Source organism: Harmonia axyridis, chromosome 5, assembly GCF_914767665.1.
Source record: "Harmonia axyridis chromosome 5, icHarAxyr1.1, whole genome shotgun sequence".
Classification (NCBI taxonomy): Eukaryota; Metazoa; Arthropoda; class Insecta; order Coleoptera; family Coccinellidae; genus Harmonia; species Harmonia axyridis.
The window spans coordinates 19,955,871-19,978,882 of NC_059505.1; the positions used below are offsets into that span (position 1 = coordinate 19,955,871).

Consider the following 23,012-nt stretch of genomic DNA (forward strand, 5'->3'; position numbering starts at 1 on the left):
ATGAAAAAATATTTCACCTCTCAACCATTAAGTGCTGAAAAACAAAAAGGAAAAAAACAAGAGAGTTGTGTAATTACAAGCAACTCATCTTCAACCTTGTCGTCGATACGAGATTTGAGTTCCGAACTACCTGATCTACAATCTTCGTCAACAGAATCTTCATCTCAACTAATTTTACTATCCCAGTCCACAGAAACACAACCTTCGACATCTGAAAATGAATCTCATTTACAGTCTGTACCCTCAGAATCTCCCACGACATCTCAGCCAGCTCCAATTTGTGAATCAATAGGTCTACAATCTGCAACTCTTCGAGATATTGCTGACGTTTTCGAACCAGAAGTTATTGATAATAATTTTGTAACTCAAGATGTTAATATTTCGACTGATAATATTGCTGGTAAAAATGATAATGAAGTTGTTTGTATATTTTGTAATAAAAAGAAGAAAAAAGTGCGATCGAGAATGATTCTGCTTCATGCAGCTGATGTTCAGCAATTTAAAGATAGTGTCAAACCTAATATTGAAAGTCATGAAGAGTTTACAGATTTTTCTAATAAATTGGATAATTTTTCTGGCTCAAAAATCTATTATCATACTGAATGCCGAGTTGATTTTAATAATAAGTTATCTTCATTAAAAGCAACGCCTAGCAAAACGGAGTGGCATTATCACCGGGAGTATCATCAAACAGTTTTTAACGAAATTAGTACAATCATTAAAGAAGATGTGATTAAAAAAGGGCGGTGTTTTTTATTAGTGTATTTACATGAATCATATATCGATTTATTAGAAAAAATTTTTCAAGAAAATTCTATTCAAATGACAGCTACTTTCACAGCACACCACCTTGAAGAAAAAATTTTAAAAGTATTCTCTAAGGATATAAAATTCTTTACTGTTCGTAATAAAAAAATACTAGCTCCAAAATATCTAGAAGCCATCGATGATTCAGTACTGGATAATTTACAACAAGAAAACATTTTACAAAAATCTGCATTGATTCTGAGAAAAATAATACTCCAAATAGAAAAAAAAAAATTATCAACAAAAAATATAACATCACAGCATTTAATATCCGGAGAAGTTTCAATACCAGAAGAATTATCAGACTTTTATTCTACCCTTCTTGGTGGATGTAACCAAAAACGAAAGACTGGCCAAAAATGTTCTCGTCTAGTTCGTTCTTATTGTCAAGATGTTATTTTCGGAGTTCATGATGGTCGAGTTAAAACGTCAAAGCATATCATGTTAGGTATGACTCTAAAAAGCTTAACAAGCAGCAGAAAAATAATTGACATTATAAACAGATATGGACACTGTATTAGTTATCAAGGCGTTGAAGAATTAGAAACTGAAACTACATTTACATCAATGAAAAAGTCTAGCTTATGTCCAGAAAAAATAAAAAAAAAACCAGAGCTTTTTACTGGTGTGGCATACGATAATTTTGATCGTTTTGTTGAAACTTCTAGTGGTAAGGATACTTTACACGACACAGTCGGAATAATATACCAAAATATCGATGCAGATACAACTGACGAGCCTGAAATGTCCGAAGTTTCAAGTGAAAATACTTCGCCGAATAAAAAAAGAAGAAGAAGAACATTTGATGAAATAAATATAGATGAAATGCCATACCCTAAGAAACCCAAAATGACAAGTGAGTTACAATTATCAGTCGATGATATAGAATGTATAGACTCTCAAATAAACACGGAAATTGACAACATATGGATGATTAGTCACGCTTTAGAATTACCTGATGTACCTATGTGGGTTGGTTTCAATAGTCAGATTGATGATCAGGATAGTCCACAACAACATATATCTTACTTGACGCCGATAAATGCATCTCCAACCAGTACACCAATCGTATTAGAAACTATGAAACAAAGCCAAAAAATAGCTGAAGATTTACAGCAACCCTACATACAGGTAACCTACGATCTAGCTATAGCTAAAGTAGCGTTACAAATACAAGCTACAGAAAAACCAACATTTGATAATTTATTCATTCATTTAGGACCATTTCATATAATGATGGCTTACTTCAAAGCTATCGGTAAAGTAATTAATGATTGTGGGTTGACTACTGTAATGGTTGAGAGTAATTTGCTGGCAAACGGTTCAGTTAATGGGTTTTTAGAGGGAAAACACTTTAATCGCTGCAAAAGATTGCATCCTTTAGTAGCATTAGGACTAGAAATACTACATTTTAAATCATTTTTACAAAATGATAACATTACCTTAACTGAGGATATAATAGATGAAGTTAAAAGACTCCAAAATTGCAAAATTTCTTTGTTTGAAATTGAAAATGATGGCCTTAAAGAGCTGATAAATAACTACGGTATCTACAAACAACAAACCCTTAACGGGGAGCATGGTAAAACGTCACAATTTTATCTAATTTATATAAATCTTATACATCATTACTTGGACTTGTCTCGAAGTATTCGTGCTGGAAATTTTCAACTCTTTAAATCAGTGTTACCTAAAATTACAAGCATTTTTTTTATATTGAATCAACAAAACTATGCTAGGTGGAGCGTCAAATATTATGATAATCTACTGCAAGTTGACAAAACTCATCCTGATTTGTATGAAGGATTCCTAAAAGGCTGTTTTGGAATTAAAAGAACTACCAAGCCATTTTCAAGACAACCTATTGACCTGGTTCTAGAGCAAACTATAAATGCAGAAGCTGCAAGAAGGCTGACAGGTGTTATACACTTCACTAACTCAATTTCGGCGCGACAACGGTGGGCTCGAAACCATGATGTGAGATCTACAATTATAAGTCAAGTTTATCTTGAACTTGGACTACAAAAACATCAAGATATTTCAGCAGATTTGAATCCCCATAATATCAGGAAAAACGCCAAACAATTACAACAATTTGTCGCAACTTTCGATCAATTTATCAATCCTTTCAGTTTAGAAGTTCCCAAAGACCAATTAGTAAATATTTCATCAGGAAAGTCCGCATCACTGCCAGTAGAAGAATTTCTATTAAATTTAGAAGCTAACGGCGATAGCCTTCGAAAAACATTCATTTCTGAATGCCAATCTGATATTACGCGATTTGAAAAAGCTATTAAAAAAAAATCTATTAATAATTTTTCTAAAGATTATGAAAAAAAAAAAATTAAAGTCGGTGGACAAATTCAAGAAGTTAAAATTCAAAGGGATTTATTTGGACGTATGCTGGGAATCTCAATGGATTACAGCATTGACATTTCAAAAATCTTATCCTACCCGATTACTTCAGTACCGTTGTCAATGTGTCATTTGGATGGGACCGTTTGCAAGACCGATAAATCTGCTTTGATGAAATGTTTAGAGAAAGAGGCCGAGCATGAACAGCCATCTCAAATTGATATTCTAATAATTGACGGTTTTTTTTTGTTACATACAATGAAAAATGTTCCTAGAAAATTCGGAGACATTTCTAAAAAAATGTTGCAGATGGTAACTCAATTAAAAGCGTCAAGAATTGATGTCGTTTTCGACCAGTATTTTACCCCATCGATAAAAGGATACGAACGTTCTCTGCGATTTGAATCTGCACAATTGGAGTATACTATTGCTGGTCCTGAACAAGTCCGTCCTAGTGACTTTGTCAAAGAATTAAAAAATTCTAATTTTAAAGAAGCTCTAGTTGATTTTTTTATTTTACACTGGGCTTCTGACGAAATGGCGCCGTTTATTGGCAATAAAATGATACATATAAATTTCAGAAAATGTCATTCGTTTACTGTTAATGAGGCCAAAAAAGTGATGTCAGGTGTAAATGAGGAATTGTCTTGCCCAGAGCATGAAGAAGCAGACACCAAAATAGTGTACCACGCGTGTAAAATTAACCATGAAGCAAACATTGTGATTCGAACTGTTGACACCGATGTTGCTGCTATAATGCTAAGTCACATGCATCGTCTTAATGATGGATCACATGTTTGGATGCTTACAGGAGCTGGAAATAATTTAAGATATGTGGACCTAACTAATATACACGCCAAATTAGGAGAATCTATTTGCAGAAGTTTACCTGGACTACACGCTTTCACAGGATGTGATTACAATCCTGCATTTTACAGAAAAGCAAAATTAAAACCGTTTAAATTGTTAAAAAAATATGTAGAGTTTCAACAAGCATTCATGAAGTTTGGTGACAGCAAAATCATCGAAAATAACAATGAACAAGTATTAATCTTCGATATAATTCAAAGTTTTGTATGCTATCTATACAATATGAATGATATCAATGATGTTGATGCTGCTAGGCTACAAATGTTTATTAATTCGTATACAGTATCTGATGTGAACGAAGCTTTTAATCGAAAAAAGTTGCAAAATTTCGATGCTAGCTGTTTACCACCTTGCAAAAGTGAGCTATGGCAGCAATTTTTGCGAGCGAATTACATATGTAGCATATGGAACAACGCTCACTTACAAAAGCCAACAGCATATAAACCAGTAAATAATGGTTGGATACTGGAAAATGACCACTACTATTTTAAATGGTTTGAAGGAGATCAATTACCGACTTATGTCAGCGAATCTCTAAAAACAGTTCCAGGTATTTGATAATTATGTTAAATTATTATACATTAATTTTGGACTATTTGTAATTAAATTAACTTGGTTTTTTTACTATTGCAGAAAACAATGAAGAAGGCGATATTGAAGACGATCAATCCACAGAATGGAATAATAGTGACGAGGAATATGGATGTATTGACGACGACGATGAAAATGATGAAAATGTTTAAAGATTTTATTAAAATAAATATATTTTTCTGTAACTTTTTTATTTTAAAAAAAATTTGCCCTTTGATATAATAAACAATAAAATTTGATTTACTTTATTTAATTTCATTCATTTAATTCATTGGCTTTACAATTTTGATAGAATTGAAAATAATAAACTTCGTAAAAATGAAAAATAATATAAATAAAATTATTAGAGTTTCGATATGATTGGAGTTGTATTAGAACAATTTTACTGAGTACTGTTTTAAATATTTGTTATTCAAACTGTAAAAATTTATTTAATGAAATTTCTTGACTAAGAAAAAAATAAGCTGCACAATTTGAACTTGATAACAGTGGATGCGCAGTGAAGGACCGCAATAGACCAAGCACTCTGTCTCACTCGCACTAGTTACTGTATACGTTCCTTGCTCCCCGAACTACTGCTCACTTTGAATGCGTCTAGCAAGATGATAGAACCGTCGAAACTGTCCGGCTATCATGTAAACATAGATTAATAGGCCCCCAAAAAATTATATATAAAATTGAGATTTTATAATATAACGTAAGTATAATTATAAATTATAATAGTTTAAGGGTGTCCGGCAGAGGGTTGCAACCATACTAACTGTCTGGCAATGAGCAACGCGAGTTTTGATATTATTATGAATCAAATATAAAAAAATTAAGTTTTATTTTATGATAAATTTGAGATGGAATTTTATACACCTTTGTTACCTGTTACCTGCCAAAGCCACCGCTGCCTCAGCTTCATGGGTGGGGATCATTCTTACCTGTACTAGGGACACACATAGAAAAATTTTCAGCTTTTATGAAAATCCGAAGGTCTGGCACTCACGGGCTCTTGGACTACGACTATTACAAAAGCTACTGTCGTATACTGAAGCAGGTTGTTAAACAGGCTAAAATGATAAGTCATAGGAACAATATAACGCAGTCTGAAAACAAAACAAAGGCTACATGGAACTTAGTTAGCACTATAACAGACAAAAAGAATAATAATGATGACTTGATTTTCAATTCATTTCCACACCAGGATGAGGAAGATGTACTCAATCAATTTAACAAACATTTTATAAGTTCAAATAGAAGCAATAGTGGTACTGATGCGGACAACAGTAACATCAAATCCTGCAACAATAGCATATTTTTAAGTCCACTTATAGAGCAAGAAACATACCAATATATTTTACAACTAAAAAATAAAAATTCAGTAGGAAGTGATAACATACCAGTAAAACTGCTCAAGAAGTGTGCATCAATAATAAAAACTCCACTTACTCACATTATAAACCAGATTCTACAAACAGGAAAGTATCCACAAAGATTAAAGGAAGCAATGGTGAAACCTATCTATAAAAAAGGAACTAAAGAAAATATTGATAATTATAGGCCAATATCATTGCTATCTAATGTGAATAAAATATTCGAGCGTATAATTTTTGACAAATTAATGCAGTTTTTTGAAGCAAACAACATACTTATGAAACAACAATATGGATTTAGACAGGGAAAGTCAACATTGAATGCAATATATCAAGCACTTACTTCTATCATCAGGTCACTAAATCAAAATAATGCTACAGCGGCTCTCTGTCTGGACCTGTCAAAAGCCTTTGATAGAGGCAACCATGAGAAATTACTGGCAAAGATGGAGAAATATGGCATTAGAGGGGTAGCACTGAAGCTCATTAAATCCTATTTATCCAAAAGAACCCAAAAGACAATAAGTAGAGGAAGAAATGGAAATATAATACGATCTGATTCCAAACAAGTATTGAACGGTGTACCACAGGGTTCCATATTAGGACCATTGCTCTACATAATCTATGCCAACGATCTAGTCCAGACTACCAACAACGATGTCATAATGTTTGCAGATGATGCATCAATAATATGTAAAGCTGAAAATCAAAATGCATGTATCAAAAGTCTTGAGACTGATCTGAAAAATATGAATGAATGGTTCCTTAATAACAACTTGATGCTAAATTTGGAAAAAACTTTTAATATTCAGGGAAAAGAATAAACAACTAAACTTAAGATTCCAAGATTGTGCAGTTGAGTCAGTTGAAAACCTGTCATTTTCAGGAGTGAATATAGATCTTAACCTCAACTGGAGTAGTCACGTTGAGAAGATTTCACCATTGATAGCACGCTACGGCTATGCATTGCGGACTATACGGATGATAGGGCTGGATGCTGCTCTGACTGCCTATCATGCCTACGTTCATTCTAGGATAAGATATGGAATCATCTTCTGGGGAAGTTCTACAGAAGCGGAGCGAGTTTTTCTTTTACAAAAAAGATGCCTAAGAATCATCTTTGGCATGAATCAATATGAAACCTGCAGGAACAAATTCAAGAATTTCAACATCTTAACACTGTACGGTCTATATATATATATGAGTCAGTGATGTTCATAGTAAATAACTATGATGATTTCAAAGATCTTCAACTCCAACATTCCTATAATACAAGAGGAAAAAATATTCTTCAAGAGGATAAGCCCAATTATTCATATTTACAGAAAAATGTAACTTATAGCTTGCTGACATTGTGGAATAAGTTGCCAGAAAAATTTAAGTCATTAACAAATAAGGTGCAAAAACGAAAACTTAAATCTTTTCTTATTGATAGAAGTTATTATAATATAGGAGAGTTCTTACAGGAGGGTGATTTTGAGAAATTGTAATTCAGATTTTATAGTTCTTTCTTCATGTTTGTATGTATTTTGATTGAATCTACACCTGTATGGTATTTTGATTTAATAAATTATTATTATTATTATTATACCTTCACTTTCTGAAGTAGTTGACGATTGTAGGTGGTTAATTCATCATTAAAATATCTCACCTTTGATTGGTGCAATTAGGAGATGTGGGAATCAACTGAATGGATGCACAAGAAAATTACTGTACCATAGCTTTATAGAACCACATCTTACGTATCTTATTCCTTGCTGGGGTACAGCTACTAACTATGTACAGTGCATCCCATTTTGGGTGAGACAGCCAGGTTTCTCGCTTGTTATTTAAGATAGAGCCTTGCGGTTTTCACGTTCCTGTCCTACTTTATCATGCAATGTATATGAATTTTTGTATTATTTATTTGTTGCTATTAGGTAGGTACCTACGTTTTGTTTTTCATGTTAGTGATGAGTGTATTATCTTTGTTTGCTTACTCTACTATTTATAAAAATCACAAATTAAAATTATCCAATTGAACCTTTTTTTTATATGGGAAATCCATTGCTCATTATCAAAAAATCATCATTATTTGATGTTTTAGTGTTTTTTTAACATTTCTGACCATTCTACCTATATAGTATCATACATCATTTTGAAGGGAAAAAATAACGAATTCAACGAGGTAATGATATATAGGGTGTTCCATTAAAAAAAATATAGGTTTGTGTTGAATCTTCAAAACCATACCCCGAAAAAAAAAATTGAGTACGCCACTGGATTCTACGCAGAATTCTGATTCAGACGTAGTTTTTACCTCAGCATTATTTCTAATAACTTCGGAGATAAAGGAGGGGTCCGAAAAGTATCGATTTCCAAAATCACCCTGTATCTCTTGAACGGAAACAGTTATGCAAAATCTGATTAGACCAACTTGAGTTTCACGAAAAAGTAGGACAGGAACGTGAAAACCGCAAGGCTCTATCTTAAATAACAAGCGAGAAACCTGGCAGTCTCACCCAAAATGGGATGTACTGTACTTCAACAACTTCAAAGATTCCAAAATAAAGCAGTCAAAATAATATATCAACTAGACTACCTCACACCGACAGTACAGGTTTATAAAGACACTAAAATATTGAACATTGAAAAGTTAACGCTTCTCGAACAAACCAAGTTAATTTATAAAATAAAGAAAAAACTATTAAAAACCAGCACCGTTCTAGTCTAAAATGATAACTATCATAATTATGAAACAAGAAGAAATGAGTACCTAAGAAATGACTTTGCCAGAACGACTAAAGCCTTGATATCTCCTATTACCAGTGGCACTACCTCATATAATCAAATACCAATACATTTACTAAATGCCACCTCGATAAATCAAATGTGCCATAATTTGAAACTATACCTTATGTGATTTAGGGCCAGTTGCACCATTTGCCTAAACATTGATTAAAAATTCAAACGTTGATTACTCTTCGATTCCTCAAGAGAAATCAGAAATTAATCAATGTTTAAATTTTAATCAATGTTAAGGCAAATGGTGCAACTGGCCCTAAATCACATAAGGTATAGTTTCAAATTATGGCACATTTGATTTATCGAGGTACATATAGAGTTAATACTATTTTGTTGGCTATTTTGTTATAGGCTGAATCTAGTCAAACTGTAGGCCCTGGTGCCAGTTTTTGTAACTGTTTTGGGGTCAGCAATATAGATTGTTATTATTTTTATTGTAACTTTTTTTCATGAACTATTTTTTATTGAACTAAATCTGGAAAAAATTGCATTTTTATATAACAGATACTATTATTTTCTTCCAAGATTCGATTTTTGTCTTGTATTTCTGAGACCAATTTTTAATAATCATTACTTAAAGCACTGTGACTCATTTATCAGTAAGTAGTACTCTATATATTTATTTTTTTATTGATCGAAAATACACAATACAATGATATGCATCTCACAGATGCAATCGAGTTGCCTGTTTGTGAGCTCGATTTAGATCAACCATATATGCACACCACTCCGATAATAAAAGTGAAACTGTATGGAATATTGTGAATTCTATTAAAAATAAAACCCCAAATGAACTACCAACAACTTAAAATCCTCACAAACTTGTAGATGAATTCAATGAATATTTCGTAAATGCCGCTTAAAATATACAGGAAGAAACAAAACCACAGAATTTATGCTGAAAATAAGGAATAGCAAATCCATGTACTGCAATCCAATTACTACAGAGAATTAGCCAGGAAACTTAAAAATAAGAACAGCAGTGGAGATGACGACATACCTACAAGCATAGTTAAAGATTCAATTGAGGAAATACTGGAGCCTCTTACATATATATTAAATTATTCAATTAAGTATGGTATATTTCCCGAAAACCTTAAGATTGCACTTATTAAACCAATATTTAAGAAAAGAGATAGAGGAGATCTTGGAAACTATAGGCCTATCAGCCTGTTGCCGTCTCTTTCAAAAATCTTCGAGATAGCAATGGGAGAAAGACCAATAAATTTTTTGTAAAGTGCAACATACTGAATGAAAACCAACATGGATTCGTCAAGGGCAAATCGACAAATACTGCGCTTTTCCAGTTCGTCAAAAAAAAAATCGTCGAAACAATGGAGGAGAAAATGAACATATTTGGGCTCTTTTTCGATCTCTCGAAGGCATACGACAGTGTAGATCATGAAGTATTATTGGAAATAATGGAGCAATATGGAATAAGAGGACAGATATCAAAATGGTTTAGGTCTTACCTAACACACCGAGAACAGAGGGTATTGATAGTAGAAAATGGGAAAGTAAAATCAGACAAAAACTACATCAAACAGGGTATACCACAAGGAAGCATATTGGGATGCATTCTATTCTTATTGTACATTAATGATCTAACAGGCATAACTGATATGGGACAACTGATGGTATTGTTTGCAGATGATACAAATTTGTTGCTCTGGGATGAAAACTTTCAAAAGTTGTTGACCAACGCAGCAAATACTTTTGTCAAGATAGAACAGTGGTTACAATCTCGTAAATTGAAACTTAATGCAGACAAGACCAGCATAATGTGCTTCAGAACTCATCATTCAAGGCAGAGTATACCAGAGGAAATTAAAATCAAAGAATCAAACTTAAAGCTACAGAAAACAACTAAGTTCTTAGGAATAACACTTGATGAACACCTAACATGGAAAGAACATATAGAAACTCTAAATAACAACCTTAATTCAGTATGCTATTCCATCAGGGTATTATCCAAATACCTAAGCAAGACGTCATTGAAAACATATTTGCCAACTTTGAGTCGAGAATGAGATATGGAATGATTTTTTATGGAAATATAATAGGAACATCAACAACATCTTCACAACTCGGAAGAAGGTCCTGAGGATTATATTCGGTCTCAAATATAGAGAATCTTGTAGAGGTTTATTCAGAAATAATAAAATCCTCACAATTTATGCAGTGTAAATCCAGGAATGCTTACATTTTTTTTTCCAAAATAAACAACTTTGCATTAATAATGTAAATTCAAGCACAAACAAAAGTAGAAATCCACATTATGCATATCCTAAACACCACCTCACAATAACTGAGAAAAACTGCTATTAATCTTGTTTAAGTATATTCAATAAATCTATTGAATATACTGCACTATGCACATACATAAAGAAACAAACTCAAAAAAATTCAAAAAAGCAATACAGTAAAACCTCTCTTGGGCGGACACCATTGGGACCGTGAAAAAGTGTCCGCCCAACGGAGGTGTCCGTGTAAGGGAGGGCCTGCCCACAAAATATTTGAAAGGTGAATTCAATAAAACGAGAGATCTGGACATATATACGTATATATTATAAAACAAAAAAATTTTAGAAAAAAACATATTTAAAAGAAACGAATATGCAAATATTTCAAGTGGTTGAGAAAAAATCCAATAATGATGTCTGGCGTGTATTTGTTCGCGAAACTTGATTTTGGAAATGAAGTTCTAACTCAGACAGCATCTCTACTGCCTTTGAGTCTCCTTTATTCTTGGCGAACCCTTTCAACGTCTTCAAAATGCCATTGGCTTGGGAATAATTCTTTGGAATACCCTCATTTTCGACTGGGTCTTCGTCCGATTCACCGGAAGACTGATCTGCTTCGCCAGCATTATAGATAGAAACGTTTTCATCTATTTCTTCTATCATCAAATCTGTGTCAATATTGATAAAATCTTCGACTTGATTATCTCTATAGCCCATCGTTCGCGCATTTCTCCATATGTCTTGTAGAACAGATAGAGGGATGTCATCTTCAGCTGAAAAAATATCATTTTCCGTTGTCTGTTCGACTGATTCTTGTCTGAATCCAGCTCTGTGAAAACAATTCCTAACAGTTTCTTCTGTTACTCTCTGCCAGGCAGTTTTGATATAATAAATAGCATCGAGTACGTTTATATTCTTTGTAAGAACTTCAGCCTTGCTAACTGATTCAATTTCAGACAACAATTTTTTCACAACTAGTGCTCGATAAAAAGTTTTGAAATTCCTAATGATACCTTGGTCTAAGGGTTGGACGACGGATGTACAATTCGGCGGTAAAAAAATTATCTGAATGTTTGATAAACGTATGTCTTTCGGATGAGAACTCGCGTTGTCTAAAAATAACAAAATTTTTCTCCTTTCCATACCCATTCTTCTATCAAAATTTTTCAACCATTCCTCCATTATTGTACATGTCATCCAAGCCTTTTTATTGCTCCTCCAAAAAACTGGTAAATCACTCACATTAATGTTCTTGAAAGCTCTGGGCTTTTTAGTCTTCCCAATCACCAAGAGTTTTTCCTTTTCTCCAGCCAAATTTACGCAGTGAAGTATCGTGAGCCTTTCTTTAGATAATTTTCCACCGGTGCATTTTTCATGTTTTAAGGTTAGGGTCGTATTTGGCAAGGCGCGGAAAAATATCCCTGTCTCGTCAGCATTAAAAATGTTTCGCGGTGAATAATCTTTCAGTAACATGGGCAATTTACTCAAGAACATTTCTACGTCTATTGGATTTACACTTGAAGCTTCCCCTGATATGGCTTTAAAAGCGATATTATGCCTTCTACGGAATTTTTCCAGCCAACCAGAGGATGCACTGAAGTCTTTATAGGCTAAATTGTTCGCAATCTCTTTTGCTTTCGATTGAATGATGGGCCCTAAAATTCAGAACGTTTTTAGGAGATGATTCTTGTTATAAATAGAAATGAATTACCTGACAACGGAATTCCTTTATTTCTCGCCTTGATGAACCATTCAAAGCAACACTTGTCAATAGTTGAGCCCGTTGGTTTTAAAAAATTTCGCCTTTTACTCTTACTGTCATTAGAACGCCACTGATCCAATAATTCACTCCTCTTTTTGACAATTTCAGCAGCCGCTGTTTTTCCAATATTGCAACGTTTAGACAATTCTCTCACACTAAGTTTTTGCTCATTGTATATATTCACTACATTAATTTTCTCTTCGAGAGTCAATACTCGACGTTTTGTAGACATTTCTGCTTTCTCAACGGAATATATCGGACACGCTATCGGGAAGATCAAACTATACGGAACTAGACCATGAAAGCCGATGCTGATTATCATCTGCAACCGGGGATTCCCCCTTTGTGAATCACAGATACCATGTGAACACAGTTTGCACAGTACGCAGTGAAGCCTCTCATGAAATATTTACGTTGCATATGTTTCGGTTGTCCGTTCAAGGGAGAGTTTCGAAACCTAGTATACGAAAAATAGGTGTCCGTGTCCGCCCAAGGGAGCGTCCGCCCAAGAGAGGGTACCATATGAAGGATTTGCATTTACCGAATTCCGGACTATGAAAATGCGTCCGTTCAATAGAGGTGTCCGCTCAACGGAGGTGTCCTTTAGTAGAGGTTTCACTGTATATGAAATGTTAATTAACTTAGAACCCTATGATATCAATGAATTCAATAACATGTAGCTCATACATTAGCTGCTTTCCAGTCAGGTGCGTGTCACCCCGGGGCTCGGCGCTCTAGAGCTTCGAGCCCTTGCTATGAGTGGAACGCGCCAAAACGAAACTGTCAAATTGAACGTAAACAAACCAGCGTTCTACAACTGTCTCGTATTTTATGCGAAGTAACGGTCTTCTTTCTCTCTCACACCTGTCAGGGCTCGAAGCCCCGCAAATGCGGGGGGTGCTTCAGGGGAAAGGGGAAGGTAACGCGAGGGCTCGACGCCCTGTTTACTGGAACACTACAAGTGCGCTTCGGAGCTGTACCTGTATTGTATATCTGTATTGACACTATTTCTTCTTGCTATTGTTGTAGTACCCAGAAATTCTATTCAATTCATAGCCAACTAGAACTAAACAATAACAAAAGCAGAAAAGGTCACAATAATAATAATAATCCAGTACTTTTGAATGTACAGAGTGGGAACTAAATTATATTAAATACTTACAATGACTCCCATCAGCAGACTTAGCAGAATTTTGTGGATTTACATATAAATTTTGAAGTAAACAAGTTTGGGAAAATGTTGGCTTATTGTGTATACGAGAACACCTATCTCCATGTCTGCATGCTCCGATTTTGAAGTAAAAAGAACAGTTGACTCTGAAATAGGAAAGTAATTCAATTAATTATTATTTATTTATTATAATATTAATTATGATTAAGTACATAATTCTATTATTAAATTCTAATGAAAAACAAGAAGCTTCAATATCAAAATAAAAATCTAGGTAGCGAGATTGAATTCTCAAAGGTCGATGAGAGAAGTCTAATTGCATTTTTATAGAACATTCAGTCCTTCAGGTATTTCATTATTTGCGACACAAACTTTAATATAAAAGGTGAACTTAAACAAGAGTCAAAATTTTCATAAAAAGGAGTTTATAAAACAGTTTCCATACTTTTTCCTTAGTCTATAGTGAAAGTAAATATTATTTGTTCCTCACAACCTCTCATGCTTATAATTTTGAGTGAGGGTTTTACATCCCTAAAGTTGTCAGTACTTCAAAAAGGACGACGACTTTATGTTATATGATACACATATGATTTGTAGTTCAGATTAATTTTTACTTATTGTGTTTCAAGGATGAATTGTAAACTAATCTGGAGGTTTAGTTTAAAGCTTTGAAAAAAATCAATTCAAGGCTTTGAAAAAACTAATGACCTAATAAAATGAGGAAAGGACCTAGAAACTCGAAATATGCAATGTAAATTTACAACGCGATTAAGTTCATTAATGGACAAAATCCGACTGATATGGCCTTTGTATTTTAGTTGATTTCGAAACGGTATATTCGATCAGGATGAAAATTAGCATTTGGATAAAGCCCCATGCAAAATTTCATGTTGTTCACATAACCGAAACCATAGAAAATTCAAGAATATTGAAAAAAAAAAATTACCCAATATTTGCATAACCACAAAACAAACTATCTAAGGTAAAAGTAATTGATAAAAATTTCGATAAATTGGAAAGTAAATAACTTTTCTGAAGTAAAAAGGATAAGTAAAATGAAATTGGTGGATTTCAACTCTGAGACATTTGTGATAGATTTCCAAAACTGCAACACATATAGTAAATTAGTAGAAGTCGATACAGTCAACATGGAAATTATTTTAAAAAGCTCTATAAAATTGGGTGAAAGAGCTGCTTGTTACAAATTGAAAACTAAAACATGTAAAAAAAACATTAAATCTTCAATGAGTGTGAGAAAGCACAACACAATATTTAAATATAGGAGTTAGAAGGATCAGTGATGAAGTTATTAGTATGCTATTAGTAGTGGTATTTTGAAAAACGACATATTTTTGTTAGTGACATTTTTTATTGAGAAGTAAATATAATGTACAAGTGTATATCAGATACACTTTCTGATGAAACTTTTAAATTTGTGTCACTTTTATTCTTAAGAAGCATTATTATTAGTCCCTACCAAGGCATCATTATTGGACAAAAAATATGTCGGGAAGGTCTAAGCAAAATGGGTAATAAAGAGGAAGATTTTTTAAAGGCCGTGAAGCTACGGGTATGACTGTGAATATTTCAGAACACAATCAAGGTAGTTATCATTTTAAAATAATACTGATATCTTGACCATTTCTGTCTTTAGTTAATTATATTTATAATTAAAATTATAGGGAATTTTGAAAATGTCATGACTTTGGTCCAGTCGTTGATGCACGAATAGCCCACTCTTATTATTTGAAAAAATGTAATGACACAGTAATATTTTAATTTTTACAGTTTATAGCTACCTCCGAGATCTTTAATCTGTTTTTCTTTAGACTCAGTGAACAATAATCAGTTCTTGCAATTCTTGTTACTATTTGAAACTGTTTATAACTGTTTTTTTTTTATTAAGATTGTTTCAAACCCATTATATTCCTACTTTTCATATTGGTTTATACGAAAGTTCATTCGAATATTATTAAGATGTTTCTATAATCATTTGAAATATACTTTCAATTGTTCTAAAAAAATGTCATAGACTAAAAGCAGAAACAATAAATTCCAAAAATAATAGTAGACTGTATAAATAATAGTTATTTATAATACAAGTGCAGAAGGCATTGATATTCTTCCACGAGTTCAAAATTTGAAAACGAGCCACGAAGTGGTGAGTTTTCGAATGAACGAGTGGTAGAATGAGTCTTCTGTACGAGTATTATACATTATTTTCTCTAATTCGTTGCATTTTTATTGAAATTAATGAAATATTTCCATAAATATCATTTAGTGTTTTTTGCATTGAAAAATGTTGGTTGGCAGAACTGATTTTTTCAAGACAAATTGATGAATTGACAGATAAAGCCGTGGCGGAAAGTTCGGAGTACCAACGTATAATAATGAAATATTACCATGAAAACTGTGCGTTTCTGATATATTCTCGCACGATTTTGTTCTACAAGATGTGGAAGAATGAACGGAATAACCACAGAATTAGAGAAAAGATTATTATAATACCTATCGACCAATTCCAGGTGTAATGTAACTATGTTGCTTATCAATTAATACACAATAAATTTAATTAAGCTTTAAAATTGCAAAATTGTTTAAATTAAGACAACTTTTTGGTTTTGGTTTGATTTTTTAGTCACCAGCTGCTGGAACCAAGCCCCTGTGGCCTAAAGCCTGGTGAATAGGGCGTGTTGGAATTCTTCAGTAGCCACTACTTAGTAATCGCCTGTAAACTGTTCTCATAAGAACTATGTTCTATTTTTGTGTTTAAAGGTTGTTTGACAGAAGTTGCCAATGTACGGGAGGTGTTAGCTGTGTAACTTTACTCATGCACACTGCACAGGCGATATGTTGGAAAAACTGTTTATATGATTTTTAACCAAAACAAAAAGAAGAAATGTGATGATAACAGCAATAAATGATACAAATTCAAAGAAAATAACTGACTAGAAATACCAGTAACTACAACTTACAGACAAATTATTGAAAATATAATATCAAAATTTAAATTGGCTCAATAAGGAAAATAATATTCATACTGATTGTCAATGAAGTAAAATAGGAATCTGCCACAGTACACAAGGGTTGAGAGAATTCACTCATCTTCTCATGATGAAAAATTTTGAGACCATGTAACATGAAGCTCGTTGGTTCAATAAAAACAAACATCTAAATTTTTACTTACTTATCCTTCTCTGTTCCGAAAATAGAAGCAAGATATTCAGCCATAGCTAAATTAAATAATATTCGTCCAACTTCTATTCCTTTGTAATATTTCTCGAAGATTCAGTAATGTTGTATGTCAACTACCTCTCAGTTTATGCTCACTTCCATTCTATTTGAATTACATTTACATGACATGATAATTGTTTACCTAAGTTTAGCTGAAAAATGCTTTGACGCTGAAACAAATCAATATGGCTGCATAGTGCATAGATCATAGAATAGTTATTTATAATACAAGTGCAGAAGGCATTGATATTCTTCCACGAGTTCAAAATTCAAAAACGAGCCACGAAGTGTCGAGTTTTGGAATGAACGAGTGGTAGAATGAGCCTTCTGTACGAGTATTATACATTATTTTCTCTAATTCATTGCATTTTCATTGAAATTAATGAAATATTTCCATAAATATATTTTGGTGATTTTTGCATTGAAAAATGTTGGTTGGCAGAACTGATTTCTTTAAGGCAAATTGATGAATTGACCATATTCAGCGTCGCCATATTGAAATGCGACAATACCAACTACCCAGGGTTCCCAACGGAGAAATATTGAGTTTACTAGAAAAATACCGTACCGATTATCAGTATGGTATGAGAGGTTATAAAAATTGGTGGTAAACTTTGGTTAAGTATTTTGTGTGTGTTTTTTTCAGAAAAATTGAACTGAAGATAAAATCCAGGAAATATGGGTAGATATCAATATAGTGGAGGCAGTCGTTGTTGTGTCAGTAATTGTTCAGCAAGAAATAGATGTAAAAATGAAAAAACTTACACCAAAATATTCTCTACAAAATGTAATGGCAAAATACTAAAATTCTGTCTGAAACATTTCCAAGGTAAGTGTGATCACATCTTCAGTATTGTGGGTGATTATTCCGGATAATTTCAGATTACCAGGCTCTAAAAAAAAGAAGAGGTCAATTCATCCAATGATTCGACCAATGCTAGCTACAACGTTGGAGGTAAATCCGTAGAAAACTCTTTTCAATAAGTACTTTTGACATATTGTCACCCCCAGTAAAACAATTGTAGCACCAATTATAAGGAATGAAATATGGAATGTCTACTTGTCAGTGTAGAATAGAGATAATTTTTCAGTTCATAGTATCCATCCTTGTACTCTAATGAGGGACTTTGTGAAAATCATAGACTGTCTATTCGACAAATTATTTTTCAGAATTCCAAGCACAAATTAAACTGTCAATGAAGAAATCTGTCGACTTCGACCACAATTATTATTTCCAACAAAATGACTTAAACAAGTTACAAAATCTGCTGAACTATGTTCACCACCTTGAAATGAAGATCGAGGAACATGAGATGAAACATTCTACCAACTCCATTCAGTCTTCAATCAATGATCCCCACTTTCTAAGCTTCTACACAGGATTCAGTGATGTCATTACCTACAAGATTTTTACAAGCATAATCATCAAGCATGCACTGGCATACAGAAAAAAGTACTTGGGCAAGGACAACAGTAATCTGGGAATGGACTATGAAAATCAGATATTCATAGTTTTAGTAAGGCTTCGTCTTGGTCTCTTAGAAGAAGATATCGCATATAGATATGATATTTCCCAGTCCACAGTCTCCAGAATGTTTAGGTTTTGGATAAATGTGATGTATTCATATTTCATACAGATACCTATTTGGCCTTCGAGAGAAATCGTGAAAAAGTATATGCCAGAATGTTTCATCAGTAAATATCCTAGTACAAGAATTATTCTGGATAGAACTGAGATTTTTATTGAAAAACCTTCAGATTATACAGTGCAGAGTAGCACATATTCTGTGTATAAGGCACATAATACCGCCAGGGGCATAATTGGAATAACACCTAATGGATTTGTGTGTTTCATATCAGAACTCTACCCGGGTAGAACTTCTGAGAGAGAAATAATTTTAAATAGTGGCTTACTGGAAAAGCTGGAACCAGGGGACTCAGTAATGGCTGATAAGGGGTTCACAATTTCCAAAGAACTTGCAGATATTGATGTTGATTTGAATATACCACCATTTTCATATGGCAATAATCAACAATTCACTGACGCAGATGAAACTCTGACTAGGGATATTGCAAGTAAGGAGTGAGTTTTTTTAATATACATTTTATCAAATGATTGCAATTTTTAGGTGTTCGTGTTCATGTTGAGAGAATTATAAGAAATGTGAAATTAAACAGAATGACCAATTGAACCAAATTTGGGTGGTGTGTTGCCATCTGACAAATTTTAGAAAAAAACCCCTGTTGGATATAAAAATCAAGAAAAAATAGAAGAACAGGAGATTATAAGTTCATTTCAGATGTATATTATTTGTATTTTTGTTATAAAATATTTATGAAAATTCCTTTTTTTTTTGGGTGTACATTCTTCATTATATCAATAAATTCATTTTTTATGATCATAAAAAAAGCGAGTCTTTATTCATCAATTTTGAATTCAAAAAGTTGTTGTTTATTGCTGCAACCTCTTAAAACAGTTCTTAGTCTTGTGCAATGAACATTTTCATTGTACATTATAAATGTATATGTATAAAGATAAAATGAAATGAAACATCCTACTAAAAAAATCAAAACTTTAATCCCTCTCAAACAAAAACTCAACACAGGTTGAGGGGATATCTATTGAATCCACTATATTTGATTTTTCTTCTCTAACATAATCAAGCAACTGCCATAGAAGTGCATAAACATGTTTGCATCGACCTGAGACTCCTGAAATACAGGAGCAGGCACCTTTTAACACTTCTCCATCGCTTTTCAAGTGAACATTACACTTATAAATAAGTTTTTTCATTGCCGCTTTCACCTGAGCTTTTATGACAACACCATCGGCACTATAACTCAGCAAAACATTTCCAACTTTATTTGCCTTAAACATACGATAACCCAGTGAGTGATGTTTAACACTGCCTTCTGTAGATTTCTCTTTGAATTTTAAAATATCATCTTCCTTAAATGTTTTTGGAAAATCCAAAAGGTTTTTTGTCCACGGCCCATTAGGAAGACTCATAACTATTACTTAAATAATATTTATTACTAAAATAATATATTAATAGTGATAATAATATTACTAAAATAATATATTAATAGTGATAATAATATTATTGAAAAATATAATTCAACTTATTCCCTCTCATCTGACATTTTTTCAGTTAACGACTTTGGAATGCATTTTACAAATATTCTCATTTAAACTTTCGCGGGGCTGAGAAATTTCTCTCAACATCGAATAACGAAAGTTACTAATTAGTAACTTTCGTTATTCGATGTTGAGAACCCTGGGTAGTTGGTATTGTCGCATTTCAATATGGCGACGCTGAATATGGCCGTGGCGGAAAGTTCGGAGTACCAACATACCAACCATGAAAACGTTTCTGATATATTCTCGCACGATTTTGTTCTACAAGATGTGGAAGAATGAACGGAATAACCACAGAATTAGAGAAAATATATATGGAATGCAAAGATTAGGGAGAGAAAGATAGGAAACGAAGCGACCCAGACGACGCCAGCGACATCTGATCTGTCAGTTGTAAACAAAATTGGTTAAAATATTATTACGGAGGCTATTTATTAACTATATAAGATTAGATTAATCTAATAATAATAATAATTTTTATTCATGCTATTATCTTTCGACTTACATTCGTCACAAAAATTCGGAATTTACATCATTTTCTTTACAAGAAATTCTTCTATAGAATAAAAGGCATTTTCAGAAAGATATTTTTTAACAACACTGTTGAATTGATTCTTCATGTTCCTAATTGAATGAGGAATCCTATTATATAATTTATAAGCCCAAAAATTTGGACCATTTTGAGTCTTAGATAACCTACAGAAGTCATTTCTGACATCCAGCCTTGCTCTTGTATAATGATGGTGAATATCTGCATTTAGGGCACGTGAGTGCTTGTCATGCATGAACTTCAAGCATTCAAAAATGAAAATACTCGGTAGAGTAAGAATTCCAAGCTTTTGGAAAGAGCTTCTGCAATCTGCTCTGTAATCCAGATTGTCTAAGATTCTGACTACTTTTCTCTGAAGTGAGAAAATCTTAGCGGCGTGTGGAGTGTGACCCCACACTAAAATTCCATACTTTATTAGAGAGTGGCATAGAGCATGGTAGGACGTCAGCAATGTCTCTACTGAAACCTTAAAGGACAGTGTACGAATTACAAAAATATTCTTGCTCAACCTCTTAGAAAGTTCTTCACAGTGAATATCCCAAGTAAGTTTATGATCCAAATATAAGCCCAAAAACTTAAAACTATGTTTCAATTCAGCGTCCAGTGGTTTCAAGGTACACACTAAAACATTTGTTTTGTTCTGATTAAGCATTAGACCGTTCTTACCGAACCAATCCTTCGCCGTCGACTGCGCATTGCGCGAACCCTCCATAACCTGATCAAAATCGCTACCCCTTAAAAGAAGTGAAGCATCATCCGCAAATAAAATAGACTCAATTGTGTCTGGAAGACTAGTTGGAAAGTCATTTATATATATATCAAAAATAAGATCGGTCCAAGAATAGAACCTTGAGGTACGCCCAGTTTTATATTTTCTATATGCGATTCCTTATCATCTTTAACGACCTTTTGACACCTATCAGAAAGATATGATTGGAGTAGTTTGATGCTGTTATCTGAAAATCCATAGTTTCTGAGTTTGGCCAGAAGAATCCGCGGCGAGACGCAGTCGAAGGCCTTGCTCAAATCTAAAAATGATATTACAGTATAATCACCCTCTTCAAACCCCTGCATTATATGAGTAACAAGTCTCAAAATAGCCGAACCAGTGCTTCTATCCTTCCTATAGCCAAATTGATGATCGCTAAATAATTTATTTCGTTCAAAGTAATTCACTATTTGTATGTTCAAAACTTTCTCAAATACCTTAGAAAAAATCGGTAAAACTGAGATTGGCCTGTAACTTGAAACATTATTCCTATCACCATCCTTGAAAAGGGGCAATAGTTTTGCCACCTTCAAGTCTGAAGGAAACATTCCAGCTTTGATACATTTGTTCAACATTTTTGTGAGAGGTATACATAACGTGTTAATATTACGCTTCAATATCTGAACAGAAAGTCCGTAAATATCTCTGGATTTTGAATTTTTAAGAGATCTGACAATATCCCTGATTCCCGTGTAAGTGACCTCCTCAAACTCGAACGTTCTACCGAATTTTTTATATTCAGGATCAACGTCAGCAAAATTTGGAATATCTTTCACAATTTTCGAAGCTATACTGGAAAAATAAATGTTAAAGTCATTAGGTGAAATAGAGGAAGTAGTTGATAATTTTGTTTTTCTGTAATTATTGATGAGCTTCCAGCTAGCTCTAATTTTATTATTGGAATTTTTGATGTAATTTTTTGCAGCTCTCTTTTTCGCAGATACCAAAGCAATATGATATTGTTTTTTGAATTCATTCCTTAAATTTTTTATTTCATTTAATCTAAAATCTCGGTATAATTCTTGAAGAAATTGCAGGTGGCCCCTCATTTTCTTAAGTTCATTCGTAAACCAATTGATGCCTAACTCACCCCTTACACAATGTTTCATTGTTTTCTCAGGAAATGAAGCATTGAACACATTAACGAAGCATTGATGAACATATGAAAACATTCATTTGAGTCGTTTATATGATTTACAAAATCCCAACTCATATCAGATAAGATATTATGCATTCTACAGAATCCAATATGTGTAAGAGGTCTACTGATCCTCGATAGGGTACTTTGGTCTGAATTTGGAAACTCTATTTTTATTCGTTGACCTCTATGATCCGAAAAGTCAATGTCCACTATATCTGCCTCAAAGTTTCCAAAATTG

The 23,012-nt window shown here is 33.2% G+C and overlaps 4 protein-coding genes across 5 annotated transcripts in view; 2 read left to right on the forward strand and 2 right to left on the reverse strand.

The window, feature by feature from the left end:
* LOC123681056 (splicing factor U2af 38 kDa subunit) overlaps positions 1-17,379 on the reverse strand; it is a 63,336-nt gene extending 45,957 nt beyond the window's left edge. The window contains exons 1-2 of the mRNA XM_045619249.1: positions 17,129-17,379; positions 13,933-14,087 (exon numbers count right to left, since the gene is read on the reverse strand). Coding sequence (XP_045475205.1) covers positions 13,933-14,087; positions 17,129-17,172 — 199 coding nt within the window. The 5' untranslated portion in view covers positions 17,173-17,379. The remainder of the gene's footprint in view (positions 1-13,932; positions 14,088-17,128) is intronic.
* On the forward strand, positions 1,156-4,808 carry LOC123681054. Its single transcript, XM_045619247.1, has 2 exons — positions 1,156-4,582; positions 4,666-4,808. The coding sequence occupies exons 1-2, from the start codon at positions 1,249-1,251 to the stop codon at positions 4,773-4,775; spliced, it is 3,444 nt and encodes a 1,147-aa protein (XP_045475203.1). The 5' UTR covers positions 1,156-1,248; the 3' UTR covers positions 4,776-4,808.
* Positions 11,184-13,398, reverse strand: LOC123681055 (tigger transposable element-derived protein 6-like). The gene is made up of 2 exons (XM_045619248.1): positions 12,720-13,398; positions 11,184-12,663 (listed from the first exon to the last, which is right to left on the reverse strand). The coding sequence occupies exons 1-2, from the start codon at positions 13,090-13,092 to the stop codon at positions 11,393-11,395; spliced, it is 1,644 nt and encodes a 547-aa protein (XP_045475204.1). The 5' UTR covers positions 13,093-13,398; the 3' UTR covers positions 11,184-11,392.
* A 248-nt stretch (positions 17,380-17,627) lies between the features above and the next one.
* LOC123681265 lies at positions 17,628-19,517 on the forward strand. 2 transcript variants are annotated; one of them, XM_045619568.1, is made up of 4 exons: positions 17,628-17,757; positions 17,822-18,004; positions 18,058-19,251; positions 19,305-19,517. In XM_045619568.1, exons 3-4 carry the CDS (start codon positions 18,372-18,374, stop codon positions 19,364-19,366), a joined length of 942 nt encoding a protein of 313 aa, XP_045475524.1. In that variant the 5' UTR covers positions 17,628-17,757; positions 17,822-18,004; positions 18,058-18,371; the 3' UTR covers positions 19,367-19,517. The 2 variants fall into 2 exon arrangements, with proteins under 2 accessions (XP_045475524.1, XP_045475525.1); XM_045619569.1 differs by lacking the exon at positions 17,628-17,757 and having other exon boundaries at positions 17,765-18,004; positions 18,058-18,130; positions 18,346-19,251.
* Positions 19,518-23,012: the final 3,495 nt, after the last annotated feature.